The sequence below is a fragment of the Pelmatolapia mariae genome, linkage group LG23 (genome assembly GCF_036321145.2).
Source record: "Pelmatolapia mariae isolate MD_Pm_ZW linkage group LG23, Pm_UMD_F_2, whole genome shotgun sequence".
NCBI classification, from domain to species: Eukaryota; Metazoa; Chordata; class Actinopteri; order Cichliformes; family Cichlidae; genus Pelmatolapia; species Pelmatolapia mariae.
This window is the reverse complement of record NC_086246.1, coordinates 41,944,703-41,960,062: the sequence shown is the minus strand read 5'-3', so window position 1 is coordinate 41,960,062 and position 15,360 is coordinate 41,944,703. Positions and strand designations below refer to the sequence as shown.

Genomic DNA, 15,360 nt, shown 5'->3' with positions numbered 1-15,360 from the left:
AACAAGAAAATGATAGTGACAAAAGTTTTGAACATCAACCTCACTAATTCGGTGGGCTGATAATCGATTGATTCATAATAGAGCCCAACAGATATATCAGCAGGGCTGGTATTGTTGGCTGGTGTTAGCTATTTTCCGATATATTGGTATTGGCATGTATAATAGATTATAAAAGAAAATTTAAAAAGTAGAGAAGAGATCACAGAAACAACCTTCAGCTGTGTTATTGTGAATAACGATGTAATCCACAAGCTTTGGGATACTTAAAACAAGATTATTTTTTAAACAATGCTGTCATACTGTCTTAGTAAGGATTATTAAACAAATACATGTAACAGATGTTAGGGAAATAGTTGATATATGTTACAACTGTCTAGGTTTTGTATGTCAGAAAGGAAAAAAAATATTAGCTTATGTATGAGAGTTTTAAATAATCAAATATCGGTATCTGTATTGGTCTAAAAAAAATCATGTATCAGTCAAGTTATAATCTATAGCAGGCTTTTTATCTTTTACACATGGCAGCAGATCATCCAAAAACAGCAACTCACTGTCTAATTTGCACTGGTTGTCCTTTATTATTCATTTTCCAAAATTTGATTGACCTGATTAAATTATTTTTAGGTATCATTTTGTGCTGCCTTAATAACTTATTCAATTTAACTTGTCAGCATGTTACATCACGTAAAAAGTGCTGTGAATTTCTTTTTTGAATGCCTTTTTTGTGTCTCTTTGTTCAGATGTCTTTAACCACCCACTCCTTCCTCTCATGTCTTTATTCACAGCCCCTCTGATTTTGTGTCATCTCTTCATTTCAGATGCAGTTCATGCTTCTTTTCAGTCGGCAAGGCAAGCTTAGGCTCCAAAAATGGTACGTGCCTTTGTCTGATAAAGAGAAAAAGAAGATCACCAGAGAGTTGGTGCAGACAGTCCTGGCACGGAAGCCTAAAATGTGCAGCTTTCTGGAGTGGAGAGACCTTAAAATTGTGTACAAGAGGTGGGTAGGAACTGGACTTGTTTCTGAACAAAATGTGTTCTGGTTGAACGCCCTCAGAATAGAATATTTTCACACGTCCCTGGGCAATTCATAGACCCGTCATTCATAGACATGGCTCTGCTGGGGAATCAGGAGAGTGTTACCAAAGAGATGAAGGCATCATCATGACAGCACTCAGACTACAACAAGAAAGAGCATTAATTTAGTCTCATTATATCCTGTTGCTGTGCCAACGGACAAGGAGGCAGACTGCTTGTGAACTGGAGTGACCCCACTGGGATGGACTAACAGAGCGCCAGAACTGCCGATCAGTCTGCAACCATTGCCCCACCACACAGATGTTTATGTCCTCAGTTAAATTCTCACTAAGTGTTAATAGTTCTTAGTATTTTTTTACATATGTAAAAGATAGATGTAGCAAATGTGATATTACCCATTGGTTTAGGACATTTTGAAGGACCGCTGCTAGGATTTTGACCATCACTGTGTTGGGTTTTTGGAATCAGAAGTGGCCACATGTGAACAACAGGGTGGAGTACTAAGTTATCAGTGTGTTATTAGGCCTTGTTAGCAAGCCATTTCTTTAAATGATACTGGTGGATTACCAATCGGTGCTAAGTAACAACTTAAGAAAAAAATCTAAAATTTCACTCAAAATTGAATTGACTGTATAAATGCATGGTGTTTGATGGCCTTGGTTTGGAGCCACAGGATCTTGGTACCTTGCAGTTATTGAGTTGACTATGAGCTCCTCTGTATCTCTTCTAGAGACAAATGTGAGGACGTCTGTGTGACAGTTAAAGCTTGTCTTAAATTGGATTGTGCAACAGGACAATAATCCCAAGCATAGCAGTAAATCTCATGGTTATAGCCACTGTGACATTGCCTGTTAGTTTGTAGAAACTGATTTGAAGCCTGATTTGAAGCCTTGAGTTTAGTATTTTGGTAACTCTACCCTCAGCCTAAAGCACGTTCAGCTTCATCATCTATTTTACTCTAAATGGGACCATAATTTATAATGTGAATATCAAGTTGGTTCGAAGAAGGTCTAAAACCAGTGACCAAGATCATAAACTTACCGGAAAAATGTTTGCTTAGTTTGTAGATAATGTGAACTGTTGTGTAATTTTCCCAAAGGGAGGGAGGGAGACAGGACAAAAGGCACGCTGTGGAGGAGAGCCAGAGATTAATAACAGCTAATGATTAAATGCAGAGACTGAAAAGACGTGAATGAACAAGAAGGACTCGGTGCATCACGGGAGGCCCCCAGAGGCCTAGGCCTATTGCAGCATAACTGAGGGATGATCTACCTATAAGCTTTATCAAAAAGAAAAGTTTTAAGCCTAATACTTAAAAGTAGAAAGGATTTTTGTCCCCTGAATCCAGACTAGGAGCTAGTTCCACAGAAACACTGGAAGCTCTGCCTCCCATTCTACTTTTAAATACCATATGAATGACAACTTAGCCAGTAGTCCAAGTGCAAAGTGCTCTATTTGGTTGATATATTATTATGATGTCTTAAAGATAAGATGGGGCTTGGTTATTCAAGACCTTGCATGTGATGAGAAAGAGATTAAGTGATTCTTTATTTAACAGGGAGCCAATGAAATGAAGGCAAACATAGAAATATGTCAGTGCTCTCACTACAGAATTCTGGATCAACTGAAGCCTTTTCGAGGATTATTTGGGACAGCCTGATAATAATGAATTAACAGTAGTCCAGTCTAGAAGTAATAAATACAAGAACTAGTTTTTCAGTATCACTCTGACACAGGATGTTTCTAATTTTAGCAATATTGTGCAATTGCAAGAAAGCGGTCCTATCTTTTTGTTTAGTATGCGCATTGAATGACATATCCTGGCCAAAAATGACTCAGACATCCCTCACAGTGTTATTAGAGTTCAAGGTAATGCTATCCAGAGTAAGCATCTGGTTAGATAATATTTTTAAAGCTGAGTACAGTAACCTCATTTTTATCTGAATTTAGAAGCAGGAAATGAAATACCGTAAATATCTTTAAGACATTCCTACATTTTAACTAATTGCTGTGTGTGATATCTGGCTTCAGGGATAGATAAAGCTGGGTATCATCTGCATAGCAATGAGAATGTATGCTATACCTTCTAAGTATACTGCTGAAACGGAGCACGTATAATGTAAATAGAATTGGTCTTCTTTTCTTTTACGCATGAGTGTGAGGTAGTCAGACACGAACGTCAAGGAAGGTGGTAGGGAAGCAGACTAGGCAGGCATTCCAGATTTCAAGGTGAGCAATTTATTTACAGTGAACTTAATATAATAGAACTTAACAAAACTTTCCCCCAAATCAATTCAATTAACAAAACTCAACATAACATGGCTCTGGTAACACAGCTCACCTCTCCTCTCTCTTACATCTGGTAGAGACTGGCTTTAAATAGGGCCATCAATTTCCCTCCAATTGCCCAGCCAGTACCACTCACTCAACTGAGGGATGTAAAACTCTACACAGATGATTAAAAACACAAAACCTCTACACACTTCTAATATGCACATTTACACAACTAAATGGCAATATTAACAAAAGGAAAAACATTCAACAAATTCCTTTAAACCTTAACACAAACAAAAGGAAGCATCTCTATGGAAAAAGAAATCCCTCCACTTAGTTTGACCCGCTGATGTCATGTGTGACATCATCAGAATTTTAAAATGAGGAAATGCCAGGCGGGTGTTTCCCCACACCTGACCCTCATGAAAACTGAAAAGACAAACGAAGTAAGTATGAACAAATGACTTAATCTGTAACATAATAAAATATAAAGAAACATAACTAAGTATTTGTCTTAATTTGCAGAATGTTTGATTTGCCGGCAACAGAACGCTTACACAAACAAACCCGGGATAGTAAATGAAGCAATGTTACTTAACAAATAGCAAATGGAAGCAAATACATAGAAACAAAATAATGTGTATAATGTGCAAAATAAAGTAAACATATTGGGCAAATGGAGAGCTTTACAACTGCTCCTCCACTTTGTCACAATGAGACAGATTTCTGGATTGTTTAGCTCTGGCTAAAAGTTTCTTTGCAGAAAGAAATTGTCTAATTTTGAGCAACAACATGGATCTGTATGTTGACACAGGTCATACAGCTGTAGAAAAAAGCTTTAATAAGGTGCAGCCACTAATGTATTAACATCCAGCCTGTCAGTGTGTAGACGTGTAACTTGTAACACTGAAAATTTCTCTGTATAATTTATCACAGCTTCCATTAATTTAGATGCTTGCAAGCATCGGTTTAAAACTGATCTTCACATTTTGTTTAAATGTGACAGAGAAACAGCAAATTAGAAGCAAATAATGAAGCTTAATATTAGTTTTTACAAATGACTGATTCTTCCACATGCATTTTTGTTTTTTTGAGCTGAACCAGGACCAAAACCTCAGTGAGTTTAAAGCTGAGAGCTGAAACTGTGCTTTATCATGCATGCTGTTTCCCATCTGATATGTCAGAATTGATCCAGGATCAGAAACAAGGATGGATCCTTTGCCAGTGGCACTACTCATGGTGATATTTTGTGCCAAATTAAAGTGTCTGTAGCTCTAAAACGTAGCTCAAAGCCAGCAGTGGGGAAAAAACCTTTCTGACATAATTGTGCAAACACATTTTGGGCTAATCTACTTGTAAGTCTGATTCTTACCAAAAACCTTTGAGAAGCATGTCTTGCCACTTAGTAGTCCAGTTTGTTAACACTTGAGTTATTTTGAAGCCTGTATTTACAATTTTCACATTAGTTGTTTAACTGGACATAAACACTGCACCTATAGAATCACCAGTCAAATAAAAAAAAAAAAGGCTTTTGGTTTATAAAAGTGCTTCAAGTTACATTTGTATTATACATGTGAGAAGTTATTTGACTTTTCTGCTTCATTATGGCTCAATCCAACATGAACAGCTTCTCTGCACGTGCTATCAGGGTGCTGAACAATTCTAGATCATGATATTCCGTCTATGCTCATACCTGAAGGTATAAAATAGATTCTGGGTAGAAGCTAGATTCTTACTAGTTTCAGTTCATGCAGAAAAGAACATTAAGTCTATTTTGACGTTTTTGGTCTATCTGAGAATCAAGAAGAAGGACTATTTGGGATATGCTCATTGGCTAACCACATGTAATTCAGCATTTTACAGTCACATCCACCACTCGCTCATTACATCTGGTTTCAGTACACCAAAATGGAGATGGTGAAACGGCTCAAGTCAAAGCTCGATAACTGGTCTTCAGTAACTCAGGGGTGACCTCACAGTGGCTGTTACCATATTTTATACTCTCTATGATACGTCCTCTTTACAGTAACAAGTAGGGAGGATTTAAGCTGCTTGCTGCACAGTTGAAACTGTCATAAACCTCTATAGAGGGCATGTGTCAGTGCACCGTGATTGGATAATATGTTTCCAGGCTCAGATGTTGATTGGCTCTTTGAATGTTGGGCTGCTGCCATCTTTACAGTTTCACAGTTCTCCCATAAATTTCTTTAAGGCTTCTCCTTACATGTTAACTGTGATTGGATGCTTTGCCAGCAGAACTCCTCATGCTGATATTTTTCCCAAAGTAGACTAAATTGAAATTCAAAGTGTGCCTCCAAGTAAGGCACACTTTGAATTTCACATGTCTGCCACATGTGAAATGTTAATATAACCCTTACTTAAGTGTTAAGCAACATTCTATAAAGATGTGTTATTGAAGACTAATCCACTTATAAAACAGGGGGACCTGTGCCATCAGGCTGCCAATGCAACATAAAGATGTTCTTTACTTTGGGAGCCTTCTCTACACAGAGTGTGCATTATCTTTTAAAGCGTTGACTTGTTTCTGGAGTGAGTCAGCTCCAGTAAAAATGCTGTCTCACTGCTCTTTTGTAATGACTGAACCGAGCCCTTTGTGCTTCCTGCTTGGCTACACCTTGCATTAATTTTCACAAACTGTAGACAAAGATAGACAACAGCTCGAAACAATCAAGAATTCACCACCAGAAAACAGCCTGGCTAATAAGCAGCCTTGCTGTTCTCTGTGACCTCTGCGAGTATTGTACACTTGTCTTTTTAAAAATCTGGAGCCCTGTCCATTGTGTCCTGCTGCTCCTCTGGTTTCAGAGGATCAACTGACCAGCTCCTTTATTAGCCAATCATCACATGCTTAGTGCCTTAGGGATTATCAGGGATAAAGAACTATGGCAGAATGGGTCTTAACTGTTTCAGCCTTCTGCATCCGGCTTCTGGCTTTTAAATGAATACCCTGTGCACAGTAAACAGCAGGCCTTAATAATAATGGAGAAATGCCCTCTCAGCACCATTTCAGTGAGATGGGAGACAGTACATCACTGTGAGAGCCTGTCGCAGCTTTACAAATGCCTGAAGTCAGCTCCTTGGCTTTGGCTATTTGATGATGTAGTTTTCACAACGAAAGATTGTTATTTAAAGGGATAGTTCACCTCAAAATCTAATTCATGTTATTTTTTCTCTGAGCTGTAGTGATGGTTATCTTTTTTGGGTGTACGGCATGCAGTTTTGGGGACATCAGCTGTGGAGATATTTGCCCTGTCTTGATTATATCGAAGACCTTGAGACATTTAAAGGACACAGCAGCCTCCTTCATGCACTCTGGCAGGAAATATAGACTCCATAAATCACACAGCAAATGCAATGCATGTTGTATTACCCTGTATATTGTTTCGACTATGTAGTTTTTCCTATTTTAGCCTTTAAGATTGAGTATTTCACATGATTGCACATGTATACCTAGAATGAAAATAACAGCCTCCACTGTGCTGATGGGGATGACTTTTTCTACTTGACAGTTGTAATTAAAACAACAGTTTCCATATGAAACTTTCTCTGAATTATTTTTCTGAGAAAGCAGGGAACGAACCTTTTCAGTTGAATTGAATTTGCTTCTCGCTGTGTTGCAGATATGCCAGCCTGTATTTCTGCTGTGCCATTGAGGACCAGGACAACGAGCTCATCACGCTGGAGATCATCCACAGATATGTGGAGCTGTTGGATAAATACTTTGGCAGTGTGCGTTTGTGATGTCTGACTTCCTAATATTATTCTTAGTTATAATTCCCACGTGCTGAGCTGTTCATTAATGTTTAAAGTTATTGCATGTTGTTCACCAGGTTTGTGAACTGGACATTATTTTTAACTTTGAGAAGGCCTACTTCATCCTGGACGAATTCCTGCTGGGCGGAGAAGCTCAAGAGACGTCTAAAAAGAATGTGCTGAAGGCCATCGAGCAGGCTGACCTGCTACAAGAGGTAAGATATGTGATAAAACCACCATGGGAACAATAACAGTTTCAAATACCACATTTCTGGTAAAGATATTTTACACTAGTACACCACTATTTCCTATGTATATATTATATTATATTGAGGATTTCTGGAAATCTGGAGACATCCCCAGTTATTGGTGGTGGCAGCAAGTAAGGTTTAATACTTTTTGGCTCAGTTTGCAAGTCATGCATTAAAGCCAGTCTTTAGATAAAAAACATTTTGTAGTAGTTATTTTTCTTTTAGTCGAGGGTGGGTTTAATCCATGTATGGTAAACCGGTCTGTGATTGTTTCTTTTATTGTTTTATTGCATTTTATCACTACTTCTCAAAAAGATAGCTGAATATCGTTTTTTTAATTCGCTAATGAAATCAGTGTGAAAATATGCGGATGGAAAAGCATGCTGTGGGGTCAGTTTAATGTTGGTCAATTAATGCCAATCCACTATAGCACTAATTGTGAGATGGCACAGTGGGGCTGTGTTTTCCTGTGTTGCATCTGTGCACACAAAATTAATTGATGAGGAAAGAGACACCAAATCACAGTCATGTGTGGCAAGTCTAGCCAACTGCATGAAGGCAGATGTTCAGTATTTAATCTTAACATTTGCCTGTTCTATTTGTAGACTTCTACATAGGTCTTTATATGTGTTAATAGCTAAAAGAAACATTAGGTTAATAAAGAAACATGTAGCTTCTTCTTCTTTCTTAAAAAAGCCACAGTGCGTAGGCCAGCACGGGGCAGGTGACCCACTGGTGGAAATGCTGAAAGTGATGTAGGGAGGACAAGCAGCAATCTGGCAGCCAGAGACCATGGGAGTTTGATGAAATGTAGTGATTTGTAGACAGGTGAAATGGGTGATTAAAGAGTCAAAGTGATTGAAGTGACTGCCAGTGGAAGCAGTGACATATAAGCTAGTAAATACATTAGACGGTTATCAACCTATTTGGAACGTGGAACAGCTGCTTTGTTGAACAGCTGTCAGCTACAAAGCTGCTCCATGAGCGAATCGTTTTATATGTGTGAACAGGTTTTATCACCAGGTTATTATCTCTCTGAAAATTTTTATGTCTATGGTGAATATAAAATGTGTTTATAGTTCGAAGGGAGAGGCATGAATTGTCTCTTTGAAATTGCACATATTTTTAAAAAGTCTTTCCAAGACCCTGAGATTGTTGTTCAGATATACTCCAGTGAAAAAGACAGCTACAATCAAAAGTTTTGTAGCTGAGAATGTCAGACTTTCAATTTTGTAAATAATGACTCTTCCCGTCTGACAACACAAAGTTACTGAGACCTGCAGCCTAAACCAGCCACAAAGTCACTTTTTCTGTGGTTTTTTCTTCTTGTTCCATTTCTCACTGCAGTGTCATCAAGTGATCCTCTAATAAGATTCAGTCAGTGATTTCCTGTAAAAGCTCCATAATAGAATCCATTCTCAGCTTCTAATGCCAAGCAAACATTAAGAAATACTGGTTTTGCATCGGTAACAGCTGCAGCCTTAAATAGTAAAGCTGATATTTTGACTGCCTTATTTTCTTTCATAGGTATGCTGTCATAATAGTGGATGATTGTAGTTTCATCAGACCAATCAGAATGAAATAAAAAGATAGAAAAGAAGAAGTGAAGGGCTTCACCAAGGAGCAGTATCAGACAAATAAGGATTATTTTGAATTACAGGTCATGCAAAGCTACTCTACTAGAGTCAGAAAACAATATGGAGCTTGAAATCAGCACCATTGGTCCACATTAATTAAATTAATGTGAGGATTATAGCTTTTATTGTAATAGTTAAATTTCATATAATTGAAGTAGAAGTAAAAAATGTTTCTTAGAGTTTACCTCAAAGTGACAGCTGCTTTTACTTTACACTCTCCAGTCAACCCAGGAAGTTGTTCAGCTCTTTTCATAATGCTCGACTTGAGTTATTTATAGTGTTTTTAAAGCATTCACAAGAACTAATACTCAGATAAGTCTCACTGTTTTAGAGTCACGCAAAGAAACGTGGACCTTGTTACCCTCAACTTCAACTAGAGTTTCTTTACCCTTTATTATTTTTACAGAAGGTTAAATGTTGAATTCTTGTGTCTTTCTATGTTGCATCACTTCTCTAAAGTAGAGGGAAGGCACGGCATTGCTGGTGCTATATGTTTATTCTCTTTTTACACGTTTTAATTTTCAGTGCTGCATGAATACAGCCCTCAGATGATTCATGCAGCCATATTTTTGAAAATATTTTGTGTGTCTTGCCCTTAGTTTGCTTGATCTTAATCCTGATTTCTGCTGACACATTTCTCCCTTTGCTTGTTTATTCTTTACTGTTGTGATTTGCAGAATATAGACTTTCAGATGCGCCTGTTTGCAGGTAACACTTTGTTAAAAAATCCCTATTCTGTAGTGTTAGATCAGTAGCTTTAGATTCACCAACACAATGTTAAATCCAGCAGAAAAAAAAGATACCAGCAACAGCAAAGTCTCAAGTGTCATCAGCACACTTTGAATTTTGAAGTTGCTGATATGTTTTCTGCCTCATACTGACCCTATATCAACTCCAATATCTCTGATGTCACTGTAAACCTAACCAACCTTATGTGACGAATAGTTACACAAAATTGCTTAAAAATTAAATAGCATTCAGTAGTTTTTAATGAAGAGCCTACATTTCTAAGTTACTTATTAAAGTTTCTGCACAGGCCTGGTTCAAGGTTGGATGTGGGCAGTGCTCAGGTTGTAGTCTTCAAACAAACTCTCATTGTATTCACTGCTGAGACAAACGGGACGCTTCTGTTCTAGATTAGCATTTCATATAGTGGGAGCGTAATTATAGCATCAAAACCAGCGCTTTGACCATAAGCGCTGTCAGCAGGATACCAGTACACACTGATCACAGCTCCACAGCTGGCTTTTCACCCCACTCTCAATCCCGGGCACAATTAATGTTGTTTGCCACAGACGTGGCTCATGTACGTCAGTGTCTGACGTAAAAAGGGCGATTTTACTAAACAGAATATAATAGCGTTGATAGGTGTGGTTAGTTTTATGGGTGATTTACAAACATTGCATTGTTTTCTAACCACAACAAAAACACAGTTCATTTCAATATGACACACCCAATGTGCCAAGAGCTCTGACTTCAGCTTATATCAGCAAGTGTACGGGACATGCAAAGAGACACAAAAGCACTTGTGACCCAGACACAAGAGCATGATAACAGCGGTATCTGGTATGGCAAAGTCAGTGGATACTTTACTAGAGGCTTAAAATTCCATAAGTGAAATGCTGTTGCACATCCTTGGAATAATAACAAGAAGCAGCTCCACTCACCCTGGACAACAAGAACTGCAGGGCGCAAGAAGAAAGTGTCCTAGAAGCCAGGGAGAAACCAGAAAGCATCAAAAATAGGCCATGTTTGTTCATAATATCATGACTTATGCATATTATATTCACATTTGTTTTATTTCTTGCAGTTTCAGTACAGTAAATCTATTTTAAAAGTTATGTTTTTCAAGAAGGCACTTTGATTATTATTTTAAGCATTCAGTTTTTTCTCTTTTTAATAGAGCTATCTATAAAGACTACAGCTTCTGTTGAATTTATTTCAGCATATGACAACAATAGCATTTTCTGTATTAAATGGTAAAATAGCCAACACATTGACCATTGAGACAACTGTCAAATGTGTACATCTGTCCATGGTCCTGAAATTATAGCTATCGTTTTTTAACGCAAATGCATTGATCAGAATAAAAACAAAAAGCACTTCCAAACTATCAAACCAATTCAGAACATCACAATGAAAAATGGGCTGCTATTATGACTTCCTGTGCCTGACATCCAGAATCCTATCCTGAAACTGATCAAGCCTTGATTAGTTTTAAATTGCAAAGACGAGTTGCACTCATCAGTGCTGATTGTCTCAGTATGATTTGAACATGTTGGCTATCTGTTTCCGTTAATAATACAGACAGCAGTTATTTGCAGTCCTTCACCAATCTGTCTGCGAGTGGTTGCAGTCAGTCTGAGTTGGACCATGATTGTTTAGAGCACCAGGTGACCTATGCATTTGGCTTAAGATTGAAAGTGATCGCCCAGAGGCTGAACGTGTTGCCTGCTCAGCCTCTAGGTCACTGCAACTAGTGGGAATTGATTTCCAAAGATGCAACCATGGAGGTATCATTTTTTTCTTTTTTTTTTAACTAGTTGCGAGGTTGCCATCCTACTTTACTCTAGTGTGACAGAATGCTAACCAAGTTTAAGTAGCTAAAGCTAAATTAATAATTTATAGTGCTTTATTTAACCAAGTAGTTTTTAGTAAACATTAAAAAAATCAGCATGTGAAAAAGAAAAGGACATCCTGAACAAAACGACGTGAAGCACAGTCTCCAAGGTGACAGACCTTCGGCTCATGCCATTACCACACCTGCAACCTTCTATTATAGACTAAGTAGGTCTCTGAAGCTGGATCTCCTCAGCCAGTATTAGCATGCCAGGCGCATTGTGGTTTCATCTCCAGAGGACCCTTTGTGACTATATCATGCCCTGGGATGAGAGCATCCTGGGATTTCAGCTTCAGCAAAAAATACGATTTCACTTCAGTTATTTAATGTCGTCTGCCAAAAAGAAAAGTTTAAACACTCAGTTTAGGTTAGATATATTTAACCTGTAGTCTTCACATTAACAACACATGTTACAGCACATCTATGTTATGAAAGTGGTTTTCTTAAAACGAGCCTGTAAAAACAGTTTTTAATGTGTGTGCTCCCAATGTTTATTGAATATATAAAGGTAAAAAGGTAACACCCACGGAGAGCTTCAGAAAAGAGCGGACTGTTCTCAGTTTTACCAATTTGTTCTGGCCAAGTCAGGAAACACTTCAATGTTTCGACCTAGTGGCTTTCATTGGAGAATGTCTGGTACAATGTAAGTCTAATCAGTCAGTTAGACAGCAGACTGATTGGTTTCCTGGATTTGTTTGTCGAACATTTAGTCTGTTAGTGCGCCAAAAGGCCACCGCTAATGAGTTCTAGGAAAGGAAATCAGGCCACGGCTGACAGCCCATTAACATCTACGTGGATAAAAGTGATGTGAACCGTGGAGAACTTCTGAGGAACACTTACTTTTTGTAAAGCATAAATAAAAAGATTTTATAAATGCTCCTATTAGCGATTAAAATTGTTTATTTATTTTACAGCTTAATTGAAGTGAATTGACTAAAAAAAATGGTTCTATCCTTTATATTTGATAGAAATAGAAATGTCTGTGAAGACATTCAGGAAATACGACAGATAAAAAAAGTTTGAAATTTTACTCAAGTTACAACTGAATATAAATTGGACCTAAGTGAGTGATGTGAAGCTGGAAAGCATTTAGAAGTCTGAATGTGGTTGTTTGCCATTAGTTGTGAGGCTGCTGCCACCACCCAGCCAAACCCATTATCCCAGAGGACAAACCGTAAAGCTGTTCATTGATTTATCGACAGCAGGACCATCAGATGGAGAACGTACTGTACTGAAAGGCTTAGAGTAAGGCTTTTTCCTGTAAGTGTATAAAGTAGGTAGGTCTTTAAAATGATTTAGCTGATTTTCTCACTTAGGAGGAAGTGAATTCAAAATCTAAAGGGGACGAAGCCAAATCTGAGTGGGAGAAAGGGCATGAGGTCTCTGACTGGCTCAACTCTGTATTTATAGAGCCAGAGTGAAGATTGGGGAAGTTTGCCAAATGAGGAGATCTTATAAAGAACTAGAGTCCGTCCATGCCTCCATCCAGGGTATTGATAAGTACTAGACTGGTACAGTCAGTCAGTCAGCATGGGTTTCCAGTTCTGCGTGCCGTCAACTGCATGTACGCCTGTCAGTGTGACTGTCTCATAACTCTTGAGTCTAGATACAGGCTGCGATCAAAGGGTAGTCCGACTCTGCCCATACAAAGAAGAAACCTTTACCTCTTTTAAAATTGATTCGTTTCAATGTAAAAAATCATCTTCCTCTGCACCTCTGGACCACACCCAGCGCCTGTGTGTCTCATTTGGACCATTTGCATGTGTGTTCTGCAGTTACGCAACCTAACCTAACATTACGCAAAGAGCAACTCCTACGTCAAACCAAATTCCTAAGGTTGCATGCTCATTGTTTTGTTTTGGGGTTTTTTTACATTTGTGCAAGGTTAATTCATTCAGTACAAAGTTTGATGACTTTGCACGAAAAAAAAAAAACAGGTTTAAGTTCCTAGTTCGGCTGTTAATTGTCTCATTAGGTGGTACACGTAATAGATTTGTCTGTTGTTGCTGATTCTACTATAAGGCAGGAGATTATGCATAAACCACCAGAACTGTAGCATGTGCCATCGTGCCCTCACTCACAGAGACATACCAACCTACACACTGCTTATCAACCACACTAACAGCTCTTTTCCACTAATATCTACTTGAGTTGGTTCGGCACGGCTCGACTCAGTTTTTAGGGATTTGCACTGAGTGGTAGTACCTGGTACCGGGCACTTTTTTTAGTACCTACTCGGCCAGGGGTCCAAGTGATCTGAGGCAGTCTGAAAATATAACGCCAACAGACTGCATGGCACAGATTGACGTCACTCAATGAGTCATGAGTCTCTATCATGAAAATCAAAACCACCATTATTTGAAAAAAAAAACCCAGCAAAGATAAAATGACTTCACAAAAAATAATACCCTCATCCCCGAGTCTGCCAAAAAGTCATACACCGTGTAGCAGATGTCCTCCTTTGTTGTGGCTAGGGCTGCCACAAACGATTATTTTGATAGTCGACTAGTCACCGATTATTTTTGCGATTAGTCGACTAATCAGATCATGCATCCATTGGACGTACAACGTACAGCTTATTGCACCAGCAGCATCTGCTCTTATATAACTATCATTAGCTTACAGCTTTAAGTGTTTAAGGTATGTGCTAACTAAAAATAAAGACAAGATTTTATTTATTTTATTTTATTTATTTGTTCATTTCAGGCACAACAGAAATACATATATTGAACATAAAGTGCACAAAACAAAAAACTAAATTTGCCTGAAAAGGAGTGGGACGAAGAAAACTTATTTAGTCCCACCCTTATACTCACTCATCAACAAAAAACAATAAACTTCCCGCAGCTAAGCCCATCGTTGCAAACCAAACAACCCATTAACAGCCCCGGGCACATACAAGCATCTCAACGGCAGCTCGCAAACAGCAAATAGAACCTTCATAACTGAATACAGAATATATTAATTATAAATTGCGTTACCACAGGTAACAGGCAATTTCATAGTAACAAACACACATACATATACATACATACATATATATCTACACACACATGTACATATATGTACATACATACGCACACACTTTTTTTTTTTTTTTTTCTTGGAATCCATACCAGCAATGGTAAGAGAACAGACATTACAGAGCACACTAAAACCATCATTGAGTATACTGTGACCAGACCAACTGTTTGTAGAGGAATTTAAATCTATAAATATTTTTGCATTGTTTCAGTTGTAAACTCAGACTGTTCCAGATTTTCACACCACATACAGACACACAAAAACCTTTACGGGTTGTTCGAGTTCTGGGTAATTTGAATTCACCGAAGCCTTTCACATTATAAACCCCTTCTCGAATTTCAAATATAGTTTGTAGATTTGCAGGTAGAAGTTTATTAAAGGCTTTGTATAAGATTATGGATGTATTGTAATTAACCAAATCCTGGAATTTGAGTAACTTTGCCTGAAGAAAGAGTTTGTGAGTATGATCTAGATAACCAACCTTGTGAATAATACGCAGTGCTCGTTTCTGTAAGATGATAGTTCATTAAATTTTAATGAAATTTGCAGATTGTTTCGGTGAAGTTTAATAAACTCAGCCGTCTGCTCCTTGCTATCTAAAATATAACAGGACACCGGAGTATATTCTCGAGCATCTCAGGCTTCTGATAATCAGTTGTCTGCTTGACGTTTATTCAGCTGTGTAAAAACTATAACTTTAATCTCAGCCAAACCGATTTACTCAGGAACAAATAAAATACTGACC

At 38.0% G+C, this 15,360-nt stretch overlaps 1 protein-coding gene across 6 annotated transcripts in view; it reads left to right on the top strand.

Moving 5' to 3' along the window:
* Positions 1-15,360, top strand: part of LOC134620290 (AP-1 complex subunit sigma-2) — a 32,634-nt gene that overhangs the window by 1,739 nt on the left and 15,535 nt on the right. For 4 of the 6 annotated variants that reach the window (XR_010092100.1, XM_063466371.1, XM_063466373.1 and 1 more), the window contains exons 2-4: positions 819-997; positions 6,951-7,059; positions 7,161-7,298. Coding sequence is in view for 5 of the 6 variants with exons in the window: in XM_063466371.1 (XP_063322441.1) it covers positions 819-997; positions 6,951-7,059; positions 7,161-7,298 (426 nt within the window). In the remaining variant the exon portion in view is untranslated. Of the gene's footprint in view, positions 1-818; positions 998-6,950; positions 7,060-7,160; positions 7,299-9,648; positions 9,680-15,360 lie in introns of all 6 variants that reach the window. The other 2 variants (XM_063466372.1, XM_063466370.1) reach the window with 1 other exon arrangement.